The sequence below is a fragment of the Varroa jacobsoni genome, unplaced genomic scaffold (assembly GCF_002532875.2).
Source record: "Varroa jacobsoni isolate VJ856 unplaced genomic scaffold, vjacob_1.0 scaffold_109, whole genome shotgun sequence".
NCBI classification, from domain to species: domain Eukaryota; kingdom Metazoa; phylum Arthropoda; class Arachnida; order Mesostigmata; family Varroidae; genus Varroa; species Varroa jacobsoni.
Genome location: NW_019213011.1, coordinates 69,721 through 86,591, shown reverse-complemented (window position 1 = coordinate 86,591; position 16,871 = coordinate 69,721). Strand labels below are relative to the sequence as shown.

The 16,871-nt window shown below is 40.9% G+C and overlaps 1 protein-coding gene across 2 annotated transcripts in view; it reads left to right on the top strand.

Annotated features, from left to right (window-relative positions):
* The first annotated feature begins 2,653 nt into the window (after positions 1-2,653).
* Positions 2,654-16,871, top strand: part of LOC147753913 (uncharacterized) — a 33,813-nt gene continuing 19,595 nt past the window's right edge. For both annotated transcript variants that reach the window (XM_086970652.1, XM_086970649.1), the window contains exons 1-2: positions 2,654-3,915; positions 16,188-16,302. In XM_086970652.1, the coding sequence (XP_086826778.1) occupies positions 3,882-3,915; positions 16,188-16,302 (149 nt within the window). In that variant the 5' untranslated portion in view covers positions 2,654-3,881. The remainder of the gene's footprint in view (positions 3,916-16,187; positions 16,303-16,871) is intronic.

The window sequence follows — 16,871 nt, the reverse complement described above, 5'->3', positions numbered from 1 at the left end:
TATCAAGGTTCTGCTTTGTTTGACTAACAATAAAAATCTGTTTTCGAAATATGTTTCGATCTTGTATATGCATATATATGTAGATATATTTTGATTGTTTTTTCTGTGGTATATATATATATATATATAACGTTTAAAGGTAGGCTGTCGCAAACGATGCACCTTATAATATCTCAAACGGAGCCTGATTGACGCCACTTGACTATATTACTCCTTGAAAAAGGACAAATGACCGATTAGACCTACTTTGATTTGTATAGCCCCGCATATAAATCTTTTGCAGACGTACCTATGGTTTATCCTTCAGCAATAATGAGATCACTAATAGCTGCTTAATATATACAATAGAGTCGGCAGTTAAGACATACAGTGCACGCTTTAATCTATGCTCAACGCAAAGTCCTATACGATTCAGCGTTTCTACGTAGGTTTTATAATTTTGCTTTCCCGACGGCAATAAATCACTAAACTGATTATGTACGGACGTCAATGTAACGCTTACCCACTTAGCATGCGCGAACTTTTTTCGTTGACTGTTTTATCCCATAAAATCCCTATTACGCAAACCACTTCTACACAACGAACCCACCTCTCCATATATTCAATATGCGCCTCCACAGTGCACCAGGCCCTCGAAGACAAAGTTGTTCATTATGGAGCCTTCAATACTCGTTTAACGCGGTCTTACAACACAGTTATCAAGATGTTTAGCTACCGATTATTTGACTGCAGAATAAATTCTTAAAGGGTCGACTTTCAAATCTGACGTAGCTAACGAGATAGGTGCAGAGCAATAAATCTTTCGGAAGACGTGAGTAAACATCTTGTTGAAGCGACGCTTACGTCTACGTACCTTGACCGCCATTGCTATGCAACGTCCGGATCCTGGTCGTGATCTAATACAAACAGGTCTTGCAGATAAGAGAAAGTTTATTGAACCCTGGTTTCGGTCGTTGGCCTCACAGCCTTTGCACCATAGGTCAGATTGATAGATTGAGGAGATAACTTTCTATACAGAAGGTAATATTTAACTCTAAAAAAATAATTTTTCCGGAGAACGCCTCTGGCGCCATATAGTGGCTATTTCAAGCAATATGATGCAAAATAATCAGAAAGATTCATTTGGGAGTCCCATTTTCTCTTTTCCCTCGATTCCCTTTTAATGTATTCAGCCACACGAAACTCAAAAGATTGAAGATTATTATTAGCCGGTGATCGGTATGTCCACATATGAGCTTTTTGGGAAAATGAAAATTACAGGGAAATAAAACGATAACTGTTTTTTGGAACAGCAAAGAGGTTGAGATATATAATATTCAGTCTGCCGAAGGACCGTAAAAGTAAATTGTGGAAGTGAATGGTCCCGGTTTAGGAGAATCACAGAACAGAACATGTTATAAAAATATGAAACGGCAGAGGTTCAGTTGTCACTAAACTAAGCATCATATCCGACACAGTGCGGCATAGTTGTAAAACACAGGATGTCCAAAAGGACCATCGACCATCAAGTAGATGATATGAGAAAGAAAACAGGCTTCTCAAGCTATACCTATAACGTAAACTCTACGTTAAAGGCATCGTCTATCTACAGCAATAGCAAACCGGCCATGCTGCCATCAATAGTCTGTGAAAAAATACCACATGGTTGACGATTCCGCCTACAGTAAAGCGGAACGGCAGCAAACGGATCTATGTGGAATAGCCCATACAGCCATTTCAGAACCCCAGGTATGAGAACGTTAAGTCCGACACTTCCGCTGATTCAATCGCCTTGCTATGTACTTGGTGTCAGAATATTCGCGCGTTTATACAACGGCTTTCATTTGTTCCTTGTTTCAATTCGCTGGGCGTGTGTGTGACTAAGCCCAACTAGCTCAAGGCGCTACCCAATATAGGGAATAAATTGTGAGAAGCTCGCCCCCGTTATCACCATCGCCACCGGTAGCCGGAAAGGTAGACGACAAACATGGCCAGGTTTTTGCATGGCGTTAATGGCTTTCCGACTCTGCGTACTATACTCGTGAGCTTGAATTTCCCATGTCTAGCTAGTAATCAAGTATATGCACGTTATTTAGGATACCATAAGCAGAAAAATCGATTGAGCTAAATTAACAATTCCTGTTTACTTACTCTCCCTTTTTTTTCCAATTAACGTTTATCTGTCTTCCCCTTCAAGTGCAGTCTAATATGATATGCACTGTCCGTCCTGTTATAATATTTCCCTTGTATGTTTTGAGATAAATTTAGTACTAGGTCTCTACAAAATATCGTCGCCATAACAATAGTAAAAAACTTCAACTCTTAGTTACGTATTAGCTTGCGTAGTACCTTGCGCCCTCATATACGTTGCGTTCTATCAGAGCCTGTCTCACTTGCACATGCAGGTAGAGGCATAAAGTCTCTTGTACATCGCTCTTGGTTACGCCACATAATCAACCGGTCCTTACGGCCTCGGCCTAAGGCTCACATACGAATTTAGTCTGACCGGTCTAGATGCACGTTGCCCTACGTTCTAGTCGCACCAGCACCTATTTTCCGTGCATTACGAACGCGGCTTCTCATTTCCGTGTGCTTTCTAGTTAGCGAACGGTAGTGCTCAAAGACGCCGCACAAATATCGACCTAAGTATCGCTCCTGAAGCCAGCACCGTTTATAGGTTCATGTGTAAGGCTCGATCCGGCTCGACATTGGTGTAGGCGGCGCGGGGTAACAAATATGGAGAACGACGCTCGAGACGTGAGGGAAATAGGGAAGAGGAGAGATCCCACTGCTGGAAGAGCGGCGTTTGATTAACGGAGAACAGGGAATCGTAACAGCAGTCACAGTTGTTGCAGCGGCGGCATCGAGACTGGCGTTAACAGCGCGAACGGAGCAGGTAGCCACCTCGAGAACGAACTACCCCGCCGGTAACCATGACACCGAAGGCAACACAGCAACGGGGGAGTGCTAACCGAAGCACCTATTGGCTACTAATGCTGTCCGTTAAGTACTGGCCTGTTCGCTTCGAAAAGTGTAGTCGGGTCAAGACTTCTGTCCAGTAGCTGTTGTTTATAACTTGCTCAAACGCGGCGAAAAACAACACGAAAATATAGAGGGAATCAGAGTAATTGAAAAACAGGACGAGACGGCAGGGGGAGACGCACATCATGATGTTATTATTATTATTATTACTTATAGAATTACTAGTGTGATAGTTGTGTTAACATTAGAATAAATGGATAGCCAGTGTCACCTAGGACGGATAAATGAGTTGAACGTCTACTAGAAAAGTAAAGAGAAAATAATTAACTCTCGCTCAGTGATTGCTAATAAACAAAGAGAGTCCAGTGCTGCTATCAGATTGGCTAAATTTGCCTAAATCATGACAGCGGAAAGCAAATCGTCACCAAAAGAAGGTGCCGGATGATGGTTTTGACTCAGACTGCAGCATTCCGCTTGTCCTGACAGCTGACAATGCGTCAAAGTTCGCCTGTGCATGGTAATTCGGAACAAATAGAGAACCAGGAGCAGCAAAAACAACAATTACAAGAAACGCAGGAAATTTGTGCTACAGTCAACAGAAGCATGAACTAATCGGGTGCTGATACTCACATTGGCAGAGAATCAATTGGATAGACCAACGTTTGACCGCGCTCACGATAGGAATGGGCGTGAGATTAATATTGACAGTGTGCAAGAAATGGCCGAAGTGCAAGCGCTAACTTTCAATGTGCTTAATTCGCTCGATGATCAAATGCCTATTGAGGGCCTGCAAACGACCATGGTTACACAGTTCGGCCAAGAATAGGAATAATGTAATTCTATGGCGAGGAATATTCGAGATCATGCTGATATTACGAATGAAAGCGACGCCCTAACTGATCTTGTCGAAAATTGTCAAAATGGAAACGATACATAAAGAAGAGTCACCGACAGGTATGATTTAGATGTTGTTCGAGAAAGTAGCGCCACGGGAAAGATTTGTCATTGGTCATATATCCTATGAAGGCCTTTCATAGAAATATTCTCGGCGAACTTTCTTATGGCTCCTCTAAACCGATGTTCTCGTCGCAGTTTAAATTGTAGAAGCCATATGTAATTGTACGTGTTTCGGCACCTTTCTTTTTCTCCTCTGCGCTAATAAAAGGCAATATGTAAATTAGTATCGATCTGACCCGTTCTAAAGGCCTACGGACACATTATAGTAGAACTGCTAATTTTAGAACTACGTTAACAGGTTATTTAGTATTACAGAACATTGCTGAAAACCGGATATAGTCCTCCGCGAATTAGCTAAGGTCTGTTAGGCTCACCTACTTTCAGGGTGTGCTAAAATAGGATACATGAATAGTGAACGCAGCATTTTTTTCAGGCTTTCCACAATTTTCTGGAAAGCTCGTATATTTTAGGATGCGTTCAGTTAATGATAAGATATTTTTCTTCATTGACAACATCCACATTGACTTATTATACACCATTATAAAATTGAAGCCTGACCTATCAGTTTGGTAAATGAGGAAAACTATGATTACTCAGATATACCTAGACGACCATGTTTTCCAAGGAAAAAATATTCAAAAATGATTGATATGAGAAATTGTGTGCGAGAAAGCTAGCATAGTTAGAAATTATGGCCGAAAACCTCAAATGTAACAATTCTAAATAGTTAAACAGTTTTGTCTTATTACCTGTCTGATTCAAACATCATGAAACGTACATGACCTTTTCAGAACTTGTACGATCAGCCGGTACGGTTTCGGCCACATCGAATCGAGTTTGGTCTAAAACCTATTATTAGCGCTGATACAGACAGTCACTTGAAACTAAATGCTAACAGGCACTGTGTTACCGTTACGGAAACGTCTCGTAAATAGAAGGTACAAATAAGGTCAGTTTGAAAGCTCTTTGGTTACGCCCTCTGCAAGCAAGAGAAGAAGTGTAGGCGCAAATTGGGTCCTTTTCAATAAGTTTGTTTGTTGTTATATCTATAGTGACTCGTCGAGCACTACGCAAACTTAGAGGCTAGAGGCCTGTTAGGAAATCTGAAGCAGCTAGGGCAACCTAAATCTAAATTTAGTGCGGCTCATGAAGGCTGTGTTCATGTAGGCAGAAAGCTGCCCCACTCAATAAGTTCTGTTTACTTTGCGACTCCTCTATGCATCTCGAAGAAGGTTTAGCTGTAAATGACCACTCATGATCATTCCTTGTTCGTTGGTGTCCGTTCTCTCTCCGAAACTCAGCTAACGCAAACGCTTTTATCATCATTTTCCTGATCTTCCTTGAGTTAATTATGAACGATACGAGTAATCAACTTATTTTTCAATTAATTGATAATTAATGATTGCACGCTTGTTTCTATTAGGGCAGCGAAGGCTAGGCACGCTGAAGATACAAACAATCTACGATGTCTACAGGTTTCAGTAATAGCAAAGCAATAATGGACTTGTTCGAAAGCTGTTAGCTCATATCTGAAGTTGATACAGATTTTCTGATTCAGTGTACTATTTTTGACAAAAGCGCTAGTGAGCTTCATCCATGCAAATGAAGTTACTCAAACAAAGCTTGGAAAGACTAATCTATGAGATAAATGTCCAGTGAAGCATTTCTTGGCAAATGAGTATTGGGAAGGGTACAAAAATCTAGACGTTTTCGTCGGGCTGGGTTACTTAGAAATGTTGTATAGTTTTTTAGTACGTGTATTTATGGCGAATTAGTTAAAAAGACGAATGTACTACAACGTAAGGTCATGTTATAGATGGTCTACCTCTCCCGTTCCTTGAGAGGAATGTTTTGTTCACAAGACCGTTCTGCAGTGACCGTTTTAAGATACAGAGTAATAATCAGGGTTAGTTAGCGGTCGGTCATCTTTTGATCCATTCAGTACCTAGAAATCACGACATATCTATGCCACTGTGTAATAGAGAATGACAACACGATTATCATATAGCCAATATACGTTCTCTTAGAAAAAGCGTAGTTCCGTAGTAAGTTTTTTTATCAAACCGCAAACGCGATTGTTCCCCACCCAGGCACCGCCTAAAGCGCGCGACACTCTCGTTAGTCACTCGTTGATATAAACTGCCCTACAATCGAGCCATTACTGCTTCTATGGAAATGGGTTAGCCAATAAATGACGTAGCATTCGCGCGTCCAGTGGAACCCATTGACAATCAAACCGTTCAAAGAACTTCTAGTTTATGAACTGGCAATATTTTGTATATACGAACAGCTCGTTTTGTATCCCGAGAGCCGATGTAACATTCAGAAATCTGACGTACAGATGCCACTTCAGCCGGATTCAGCAGCGGTCTATTGGGACGTTTCCAAGTTTGTCTGCCGTCACGACTGTAGTGTTTTATCCTCGTTTAGCAAGCAGGACAAGCCCAGAATTGCTAGCGATATCACAATGACGCAAGAGACAAAAATATCTGAATACAGATGTCCGAACGAAGGTCGTCTTCGACTGAAACCTACGTGTCCTGGTCCTGACTGCCAGAAAAGGCCTTATGGGTCTTAGTTTAGTTGGCGAAATGTAATCATTCGAATTGTATCGTGCCGTTCGAATTATCTACGATTGAGTGCGATGCTAAAGCAAGGACAAGAATTTAGTCAATCCTTGCCGTAGCCAGAAAAATGCGTTGCATTGATGTCTGTCAATGTTTTTTGTTATTAGCCATCAAGCACTACTAACCAGTTTTAGCGAACAGTCTTCTGAAGACTTAGTAATTTTCAGGATGATATTCTTACCATACTAGAGGTAGTAAATAGTTATGTGCGCATGTACAGCTGACATTGTGGTCTATAGTTGCAAAGCAGGAACAAAGATCGTCGTTCAGTTGGTTTACGGCATATAGATATGCGCTTGAATCAGTAAAATACATGTGTAAAATGCAGAAAATAGTAACGTTTATAGAAAAGTTTGTAAAGAATTTACCTCAAAGGTATCCGAAAACTACTCGGATGTATGCACTACCATACGATGATTTCTCAGAGCTTGAAGCATAGTGAAGTGTTACTCTTCAGATACACGACACTAGATTTAATCCGTACGCCAGAGCATCTCCCTAATTTCTGGAGCGCACAAGCATCTTGAAAAAGCTTCAATTTCTTGAGAATTGTTAAAAAATTCTCATGGGTGCTCGGTTATCTTTTGCGTGAGTTCCTGTGAAGGCTAGAAAGCATGGGATAGATAGGCGAAAAATAGCCACATAACCTCATCCTAGACGTACAACCTTTAAATAATACTACTACCTCAAGCGCTCATTAATTCGCTAGACGAGAAGAAATCAAAACGTGCAATGAGCCAACTCTCTCATTTTACAGGCAGTCTTTCAAAGGAACCCGACTCGTGATAGTGTCGTCCACTTGACGCCGCCTTGTGATTTTTGTGGACCGCGTTCACTTGCCGTGGCACTGGCCAAGATTACGTAGACTACTACAACACAGTTTTTGTCTGTCTACGCGTTTCTCGATTGCATACTTCTTAGACAATAGATTTATGGTCTCCATCAGAAGCGTTTGTCGTTCAACGATATCTCGACGTTTCCCATCCGAGTGATTACGTGTTCTCCCAGAACTCACTCACATGGCCATAATTCCGCTAACGTCAAGTGGCGCGGCAGAGCAACGGGGCAAGGAGGTGGGGTGGGGTGGGAATCAGGAGAGACACCAAAGCCCGATACTGTCGCCGCTGGAATATTCTTCCAGCTGCTGCGTAACGATTTCCATCAGATAACTATACATCTGACCATCTCGTAATTTCGGATGCGGTTCCGATGTTAGCTCAATATTGGGGTAGATTAGACTGACACAGCTTGAACAAAGAACAAATACATACTGGTGCGACCGATTCCATAACATTTTCGGCCAGCCTAAAGCAGTAAATCGCATACAACAGCAGACATTATTGACTGAGTAACTTAGCTATAGTTATCAACTGCAGTAATGTTGCTAGAAACCAGTTATTACTGTGTGATAATATAGTACTACAAAGGATTAGTAATGAGTTCATTTTGATAGAGATTATCTCCGTAACGTTAAGTGTGTAATAGTTGTCCTCACTATACCAAGTAGCTACCTGTTACTGGTAGCTTTATTTTTGAAAAGATCTAATCTAATTAGAATGAAAACTAGAAGCAATCAAGGGAGAAAAGAAAAAAAAGTACAAATTAGCTAGCTTCGTTAAACCTATGCAATGCATTTGTTGGCTGTACGAAGCAAATTTTTCCCGTACGAGAGTGTTCTAGGTTGAGTAATAATGATCAATGTCACCGGGAGGGGGCCAGTCTCAGATTTATAATTCTGATGGTAAGGACTAATTGAGGTTTTGATTGTTCTAAGTGTCTTTTATATGGGCTGGTCGTGTTTTGTCTTGTTAGTAATGTAACTGGGCTGCTTTGATAAAGGTCAGATACGGTCGTGCAAGAGATACGAGCTTAAAAATACACTGGATATATATTGCGTTTCGGCAATCTATAACTGCCAACGTAAAAGCTGCTCTGATACAATGCAGTTGTCATTATTTAATATTTCAATTACGTTCTAAACCGAACATTTTTTTCACCTAAACATGGTACATAATTTACATGTGTACAACAGTTATCCATAAATATCAGATGGGGCCAAAAGACCCAGGTGCAATGAAATCGTCTCTATCTTCACAAACAAACAGTTTCAGCTGACAACTGTAGTTAGTAATTTGATTTCGTAGACCACATTCGTATCCCGGTACGACACTAGAAGACCACTTAGTTTAACGAGTGATTGGTGATTTACGCTGGGCAAACAGGCCTAAAGGCACTAGACACGCCCAAAGGAGCGTACAGTCATTGAATCCGCTATTCACTTGCAGGGGATATGTAAGAAGCCAGCCTTATTCAAAGGTAATTGCAGGAAAATTGCCGTTTTATGCACTGTTTCGTAGAGGTCAAGGAAGACGGCTTGCTGGATCAGCCTATGACGACGATCGTTTTCGACGAAACGACACAAACGTCTGGCTTTACCAGTCAGTCTATCTGTATGTACCATTATAAACCTATTGCTATGCGAAATACGCGAGGGACTTTGAGGTAGTTCAAGACGTTCGCCTGAAAACTTACCTCGAAACTGTAGCTTTGTTGCGGAGCATATTGAAACATGTGGGGGTGCTACATATGCAGCATGAAACGTAAGTAAAACGCGTTGTGTTAGCATAAGCAATCACGCATATATATAGTATATGTGGGATACGTCAGAGCCATTCAAGACAATATCGAGAGAAAGGTAACACGTATTACGGTTGTCAAGCTGACTTTGAAACAATGGTTTCGACTAGCGTACATCCACTCGTTCTGTTGTCGGCATACACCAACGTCCTCCATAGACCCGTCCCTGGTCCTGACCCCCTACTTCCGCCTGTTACAGTCGTATCATGAAGATAAATGGCTTAATCCAACGTTTGGCTACGAAGCCCTGTCGTGCGAGAAGATAGAAGATATAAGGGACAGGGTAGCAGAGCTAAACAGGCCGTTAAGCAAACGACTTCAGTAACCGCTAGGAAAGACCAGCCCTAGTAGTAAAACAACGAACAATAGGAGAAGTTGTTTTTGTGGCTAGGTGCGTACTAGCGTTTATTTATTCTACTTACAGAATTTTTATACATTCGAATCATACCTATCCGAGTGTATGTGGAAGGTAGTGAATTACACATTATCGTCATAGATATCAACGATCAATTCGCTGCAACGTTATCTTCGGTGAGCGACAAGACGGCGGTAGATCACCTGGTTCCATAATAAATTGTTAGGACAATTGAAATCGGCTGTCGTCTGAATCGCAGGATTCTCGTAGTCGTACTTGATACACAGATGATACCTACCTTGGTAATAGGACAAACAACATGGCATTAGAACAGTAATGACAATTCGTCAGGACAAATAATCGCAAAATAACACATTTAATAGTTAAGGGTAATAAAATGGGTTTGCCTCGTTGTCCACGGTGAATTTGCCCAAAGTAGCGCGTTATCAGCAGTGAATCGAGCCTATCCAATACGAGGGAACACGAACCAATGTAATCAGAAGTGGTAGAAAGCGTTTTCTAATTTTTAATTATCGGATTCACGATTATCTATTTCGATTCTACTTAGCGCACTGCTCGCTGTCGGTAGCAGTGTTTCACGAGCGTCCGATTTAATAGAAGAAATGTCTGAATTGCCGGATCGCTCGGAGCATAGCCCTGCACGAAGCTAATGTTATCTTATCAATCGATATTTGATTTTGACTATCCAGACCGTGTCGGGTCTTACTTTTACACTTTAGATTGTTAAAATCAGATTGGGGAAAAAGGCACTATCCACAAGTGTTCAAGGTAGAGAAAATCACTCTCTGTCTTATTTCTCGTCGTTTTGGAAAAAAATAGAGGTAGCAAATACGATTTATTACGACCCATTAAAGGATGGTAGCACATCATACGCCAGTAAAACAGAAATAGCATATCTATTACAATTCAGTTTACCTCGCATCGTATGACATGCAGACAACTTTGTTGATGGGGTAAAGCGCTGTTGCTAGAAACACATGCTTTATCCACGAAGGATCTATGAAACGTTAAAGTATGTCTTGTGGAAGTAAGTCAGGTTTGCCGCCGTTCATTTGACGTTAATTGTTCGCTCCCGCTGCTGTTAAAGATAGTAAATTTTGCCACCAGTTCTTCTTTCGTTTTTGCTGAACCTCAATCTCAGATGCATGGCCAGTACTTTCAAATCTAAACTCTGCAAAATCTGTCTCTCCTGCGTTTCCTGTTATACTGAATTCCCTGTTCTAGTAACCCCCTATGCAAGTGTTAATTAAAGTAACGCAGATTTAAAACGTTAACATCTACTACTTGAATGGTTGAAATCTATTCCTATCTAGGTACACTTAGGTTAGGTAAAAGGGTCTACAATTTAGCATTAAATGTGGTCTCGTCGTTTTCGATAGTCGCTAAACATTGGGTACAACTACCCCCTCGCGGTGTACATTTAATAGTAAGGCCCGTTCTGAATTTTAGTCGTCGGCCTGATGGCTGGCAAATCCCAGCGGCAATTCGTTGGCAATTTGCTGAGCCCCAATGTAGTTCCATAGAACTTTTTGCCTCGCAGAACTTATATTTAGAAGAAAATCATTGAGACTGTTCGTTTTGTAAACTATATTAGGACATTTTACTGTACAAATGTGATACATATGTATATACCACATTTTTATATATAATATATATTCCGTCGAACTTTAGATGATGATAATGCTTCTTGCGTATAAGCCTTCGAATCGATACTGGGTTTTGTTACATAAGTACTAGCCCACTTTTACGGCCAATATTCCTGGCACATGAGGAACTCCTTTAAATATTCTATGGGCACATATTGTAGACAATGCAGGTTTAATCCAACTAGGCAGTATACGTTCGCTGGAGGTCACTAGTGAGTTTAGCGTAACAGTCGAATAGATATGCATAATCTATTATCATCTCCAATATATTTCATTAAAATATATCTATTTACATACTTATTATTAGCACCTCCTCAGTTTCCGGAAAAAAATTCCCATATATCATATACATTTCAAGTTAACGCAAACAGTCCGTATCACGACTGCAGGCATGAAACTCTTGACGGGTCCGTTTTATAATTTCGAGGTCGCAGAGGACCAAACGTAATAAAACGGCGAGCCTCATAAAATATCTCAAAGCCTCATAGAATAATATATTAGTCCTTCACTATAAATTATATATATATATTGTCAAGTACCTAACTGTGTTTTTCAACAGCGTACTTTTTTTAAATTTTTTTTCTAAATACGGTACAGACGTCTGGACAAGGCGCAATTGTCACCATTGCTAATCAATAACTTCAACAATGTTCTGATCGTTGTCATGCTCTACAAGATGCCACACTATGCCTTTTAGCTACCCTAACGGATCAGTTGATCAGATTTAATCACGATAGTATTTGTAGCGCTCATACACAGTTATTATATTTTCATTTGGCATTAATTGCGGTATAAAGCAATCAGCCTTACTCGAGTGAGTGTTGTGGGTGGTTCATGATCCCCATGTACTACCATGTTAAACTGGTGAGTTTCTACGCCACGCATCAGACCTGTCCCCTTTGGCATTCGGTATGGAAAAGGCCCGTCCAGTGATTTCCTGCAATTGCATCACGTGGCCGTAGACACAGAAGTAAAAAATAGCGGAGTAGCGTATTTGACGCAATCAGATAACAATACGACGATACAATTGCGCCTATTACGATAATACAGTATCAGATCAGCTAAAATCATTGCCAATATGGCAGTGCATCTACCTATTCGAATGGGACATGTTAGTCTTAATGCTCGAGATGCATAATCGTATTGTACACAGTAACAGCAAACTTGTATCTGCCGCCTGACCAGAGAGGGATCCCACTGCCATTCGTTCCTTGCATCCTTATTGGATCCTGTCTATTGTTAGCCAAACTGTACAGCGGCGACGTGATGTATTCTTTAGGCTGGTGTTGACGGTCGCTAGAGGGTCCTCTTCTGTTCTATTACGTGGAAAGCTTCGGACGAATACTGAAATATTAGCCAAGTAAATGGTTATGCGCACGCGATCTATAACCTCGCAACCTGGCAGTTGCTCAGAAACACGTAAGAGATGTCAGGGATCAGAAAAGACAACGAAAAACAAAAGTTCACAGTTCCGGACAAGGAAGCATCATCAGTGACCAACGTATGATGTGCTACTGACGTAATTATTCCGTAACGGAAACACTTTGCTAATAGTTAGATCATACATCATCCACTGATCGTGCTTTCCTACCATTGCCTGTTGCTTATTTTAGCTATCTACGGCAAGATGTTATTTACCCTGTTCTCATCGATCGCTTTATAATAGTTTGCTACTGTACCCTTATCGACAATACGACTGGGGGTTTGCGCGAAATGTTGGATTTCTTCGCATATCAGCGAACCTTATTCAGATCAGTGTCGTTCGAACTTACGTTCTCAATGTTACGAGATTTTAGGAACTTGTACTTGTGGTATGAAATTTTCGTAGCAGATAATGCCTTTCGGCAGACCTGACTGTGTTGTGAAAGAGGTGACGGCTAAACGCGAATACAACTGATCATGGATAGGTTATTTTCATTGTATTCCGGTTATCAAGTGTAACAAATCTAACCGTATTCAGTCCCGTGTAGCCGGCAAAGAATATACCTTCATTTATATTATAAAAAAATGGTCGTTTTATTTCGATTCGGAGGTGTTTCACACAGTCATTCGAGTCTCAACAAAGAATACCCAAAATGCTAAACGAATACGTACTATACAACACATAGCCCAATGTCAACCTGCCTAATTGAATCCGTCCACCTCTATGCCCTGACGATAGGCGAATGTTTTGTATAACTTTTGAGTTAGACTATGCAAACGATGGCGTCTAGGGTCTAATGGATTGTAAAATTGTTAATGGATACTTTCTGCCTACGTCAGTAATTGATACCTTTCTAACATCTATTTGTCCTGTTTGTACTAGTTCTCTACCATGGAATAAAAGTCAACGTCACACCAATTCTAGGGTGATTTACGAATGCATTAAGATCGCCATTCTACCGTAACAGTTTCGACTTGTGGTGAAGATGATTGACCTGAAGCCATACCTTATTCCCTACACACTCTAGGCAAGTCTTAGAGGCGATCGCCACTCGAGACGTGACGCATACGAAGCTATTACTCGGGCAGATTACGGACCTGCGCAGAGATCTTCAGAAAACCACTAAAACTATGATCACTGAGCGAGTTACGTCAGGATGCAGCGGACAGTCACGCTGCTCCGATCTACGATGCTAACAAGATTGATAACATCATCTTGCATACACACAAGGCCAAATTGCAGGACGAATAGATTTATAGAGAACAAAAATCAACCCAACTACTATTCGTTTGGAATATATGTACTGCCGTTGATGATGCTTGTCGCTCCGCCTAATAACTAGATCCACAAATGTCGTCTATTTAGTATTTACCAAAGACCTACTCAGTTTATTATTTGTACCATTTGTCTGACTAGCAACACGGATGTAAAATAAGTAATACATCTAGGCGACAGTATTGACCTATTATAGTTCGTTCGACTAGGCCTAGCTGCAAGGAAACCATATGTCAAGTAATAAATCAATTTATTTAACGTTGTCCAATGTTCTATCCAGAAGGCTCTATCAGCACGACGATTGGGAGAAATTCAAAGTAACACGCCCCTGCGTGTTGGCCACGCGGAGACACCCTATAACGTTTACTTTTTCTTCCCCCTTCTGCTTTTCTTATACGTGTGAGTGTAAATGAGGGTCAAGTCTAAATGGACTTGTTCAGTTTAACTGACGTACAGCCAACGCCTGTCGGCGTGGCCAACAATTGTTCATGAGCTTCTGAATCGCTTAACGGGAAACGCTGCTTCTATCGTGATAGGTAAGTGAAAGACGGCCGCGTTTCTAGCGTGGTTTTACAGAACATCGTATAAATGATTTATTTACAGAGACATGAATGAGGTTATCGGGTTGAAGCATGACAACAACGGCAGAGGTCGCAGACCTTGCTTACAAATAAATCGACGCTCGACGAGGGTCATCTCAAACAAACCCTAACAAGGATAGAGCTGATAATTTTGGCTACCTCTACCGGAGTGCGGAAATAAAAACGTAGTCGAGAGTTAGACGTACCGAATCACTACAATTGGCAGGGTCGCCGTAAAAAGTGGAGCAGACAACAACAACGAGATAGGTTACTGTATAAGTTAGCTGACGTCGACCCGTTAGAGTTTGCTCCATTGTGCGTAGTCAAGACTACTTTTGGGTGTTTTAGTCAGTACGTAAATGCTGATTGTACACACAGCTATAACTGATGTAAGCCACTGTCAACGGTCCTCTTCGAGGTACTTGGAATATGGTGTACTTCAGAGCAGTCGGAACTGCTAATAGCCTTCGTGAACAATTTTACCAGTCCGCTAAGATGCGTCCGTAGAAATCAAACGAAAATTCATTGAGCGTTTAATCTCAAAACGCCATCAATGAACCTAGACTGAAGTCCTCCTAATTTTCAAACGGAAACTTGATTTAATAGAAGCAGACGAGAGCAGCGTTTCTACGCAGTGACAAGCCGTCGCTTGGTCCAGTCAACTCAAGCAAAGATGAAGTTTTACTTGATCTGATTAAATGCTCTTCTAGTAAATATCGAAATACTAGGGTGACGTACGGCAAAATCTAACTACTACGTAAAAGTATCGCTATATTTTTAGCCATTAGATATAGATATCACCCCCTTTAAGAGGAGCAAAAAATACGAAATGAAAAAAGTCCGTTATTTAAGCACGTGCTCAAAAAGTCATGATAAATTGGTAGTTGGTACGTCTCTGATGCTGCTATATACTGCCGTTGTATTGCCGCTCAGTGTACTCATGCTACCTGTCATTGCAGCTCCCATTTGCCAATAAGACGAACGTTAAACTTCTGCCATAACTCGTTATCAGTAACGTAAGCAGCAGTAGATTCTGTCTATCTGAATATTATGATTGACGTCACATTGAAGACAACGGGACAAGATAGAGCTTACCAACTATACAGTATAGAAAGTTTAAGAGAACTATAAGCTCGATCTTAAAAGATAGCACTGAGATGTGTGTGTGTGTGTGTGTATATATAGCCCATATGCTTCTGAATCGAACATAGAACATTGATGTTTTGTTGGGACAAGGAACGACTAGCGAGGGTTGCCTTTTCCTCAAATGCGCTATATGTACTGTCATAGGTAGTTGTTTGAACTGGATCAAGCTATGCTGCTATCTTGAATCTTGCTATCACGAGGCCTGTGTGGACCTTTGTTATTTGCTGGAAGCAAAAATCAGGTACCGCTATCGATTTCGAAATTACGTTTCTCTATCAAAGCTTGAAGTTCAATTTTAACTGCCTAGTCTTCAGCCTAGACTTCAGTCTTGATGTACGCGTATATTTCGCAGACAGGTAAGTATGGATTGCAAATGTAAACTAGTAGATGAATATAAGCAAGAAAGAGATTCTCTTCTGTGTCATTAACCCAGCGAGGTGCTTTAACAGACAAGGAAATTCTCTGAACGCCTTTATCGCTGATCTTTTATAGCTAAAATTGAGCTTACTAGTGACAATGATTCATACGTTTATTTAATATTGTAATTTATATTCACAGATTCGGATCTGTCACTCGAGAGATCACGAGATAATGAGAAGGAAGAACAAAATCAGCCGGCCCTTAGCGGATGTCCGTCTACTGAAGGTTTTTACGCGGCAGCAAATTTTCACAGGTTAGACCTAGACCTAGACCGAGACCGAGACCGAGACCGAGTGTCAGATGTACCTAACTGCTAATCGTTCGGTGACGTAGAGATCCCGTTTCTGTTATCTGCAATGTAGTTGTCGGGTGCGTTACTAATATATCCTCTGAGTCTCAGATCCATAGCAAACGCTAGGATATCGATTTCAGCGAAATTGTACGCGTTTCATGCGAGCAGATTTGATACGGATCGAAAAAATAAAATCCAGAAGGGTCGACTATATAGGTTTTTTTGTGAGATATTAATGGTCAACATTTCTTATAGCTGACATAATATTTGAGGTAGTTCTGTGTTTGCTTGAATCCTCAATGCTTCTGACCTCGTAATATCGTCATTAACTGTAGTATCATTTGAACTTCCGCTAATTTCACAGCTGCCGAAGCGGATTTTGTTCTGTAGTTGAAAGCTACTGTTTTACCAGCAACGATATACATTTGGGCTCGTACACTTCGGATTCAAAATCGATTAGTTGAACTTATCTTAATGTGTGTGAAAGGCTTGCTCTTGCTATCTCATGTACGTATACGGAAACCATGATT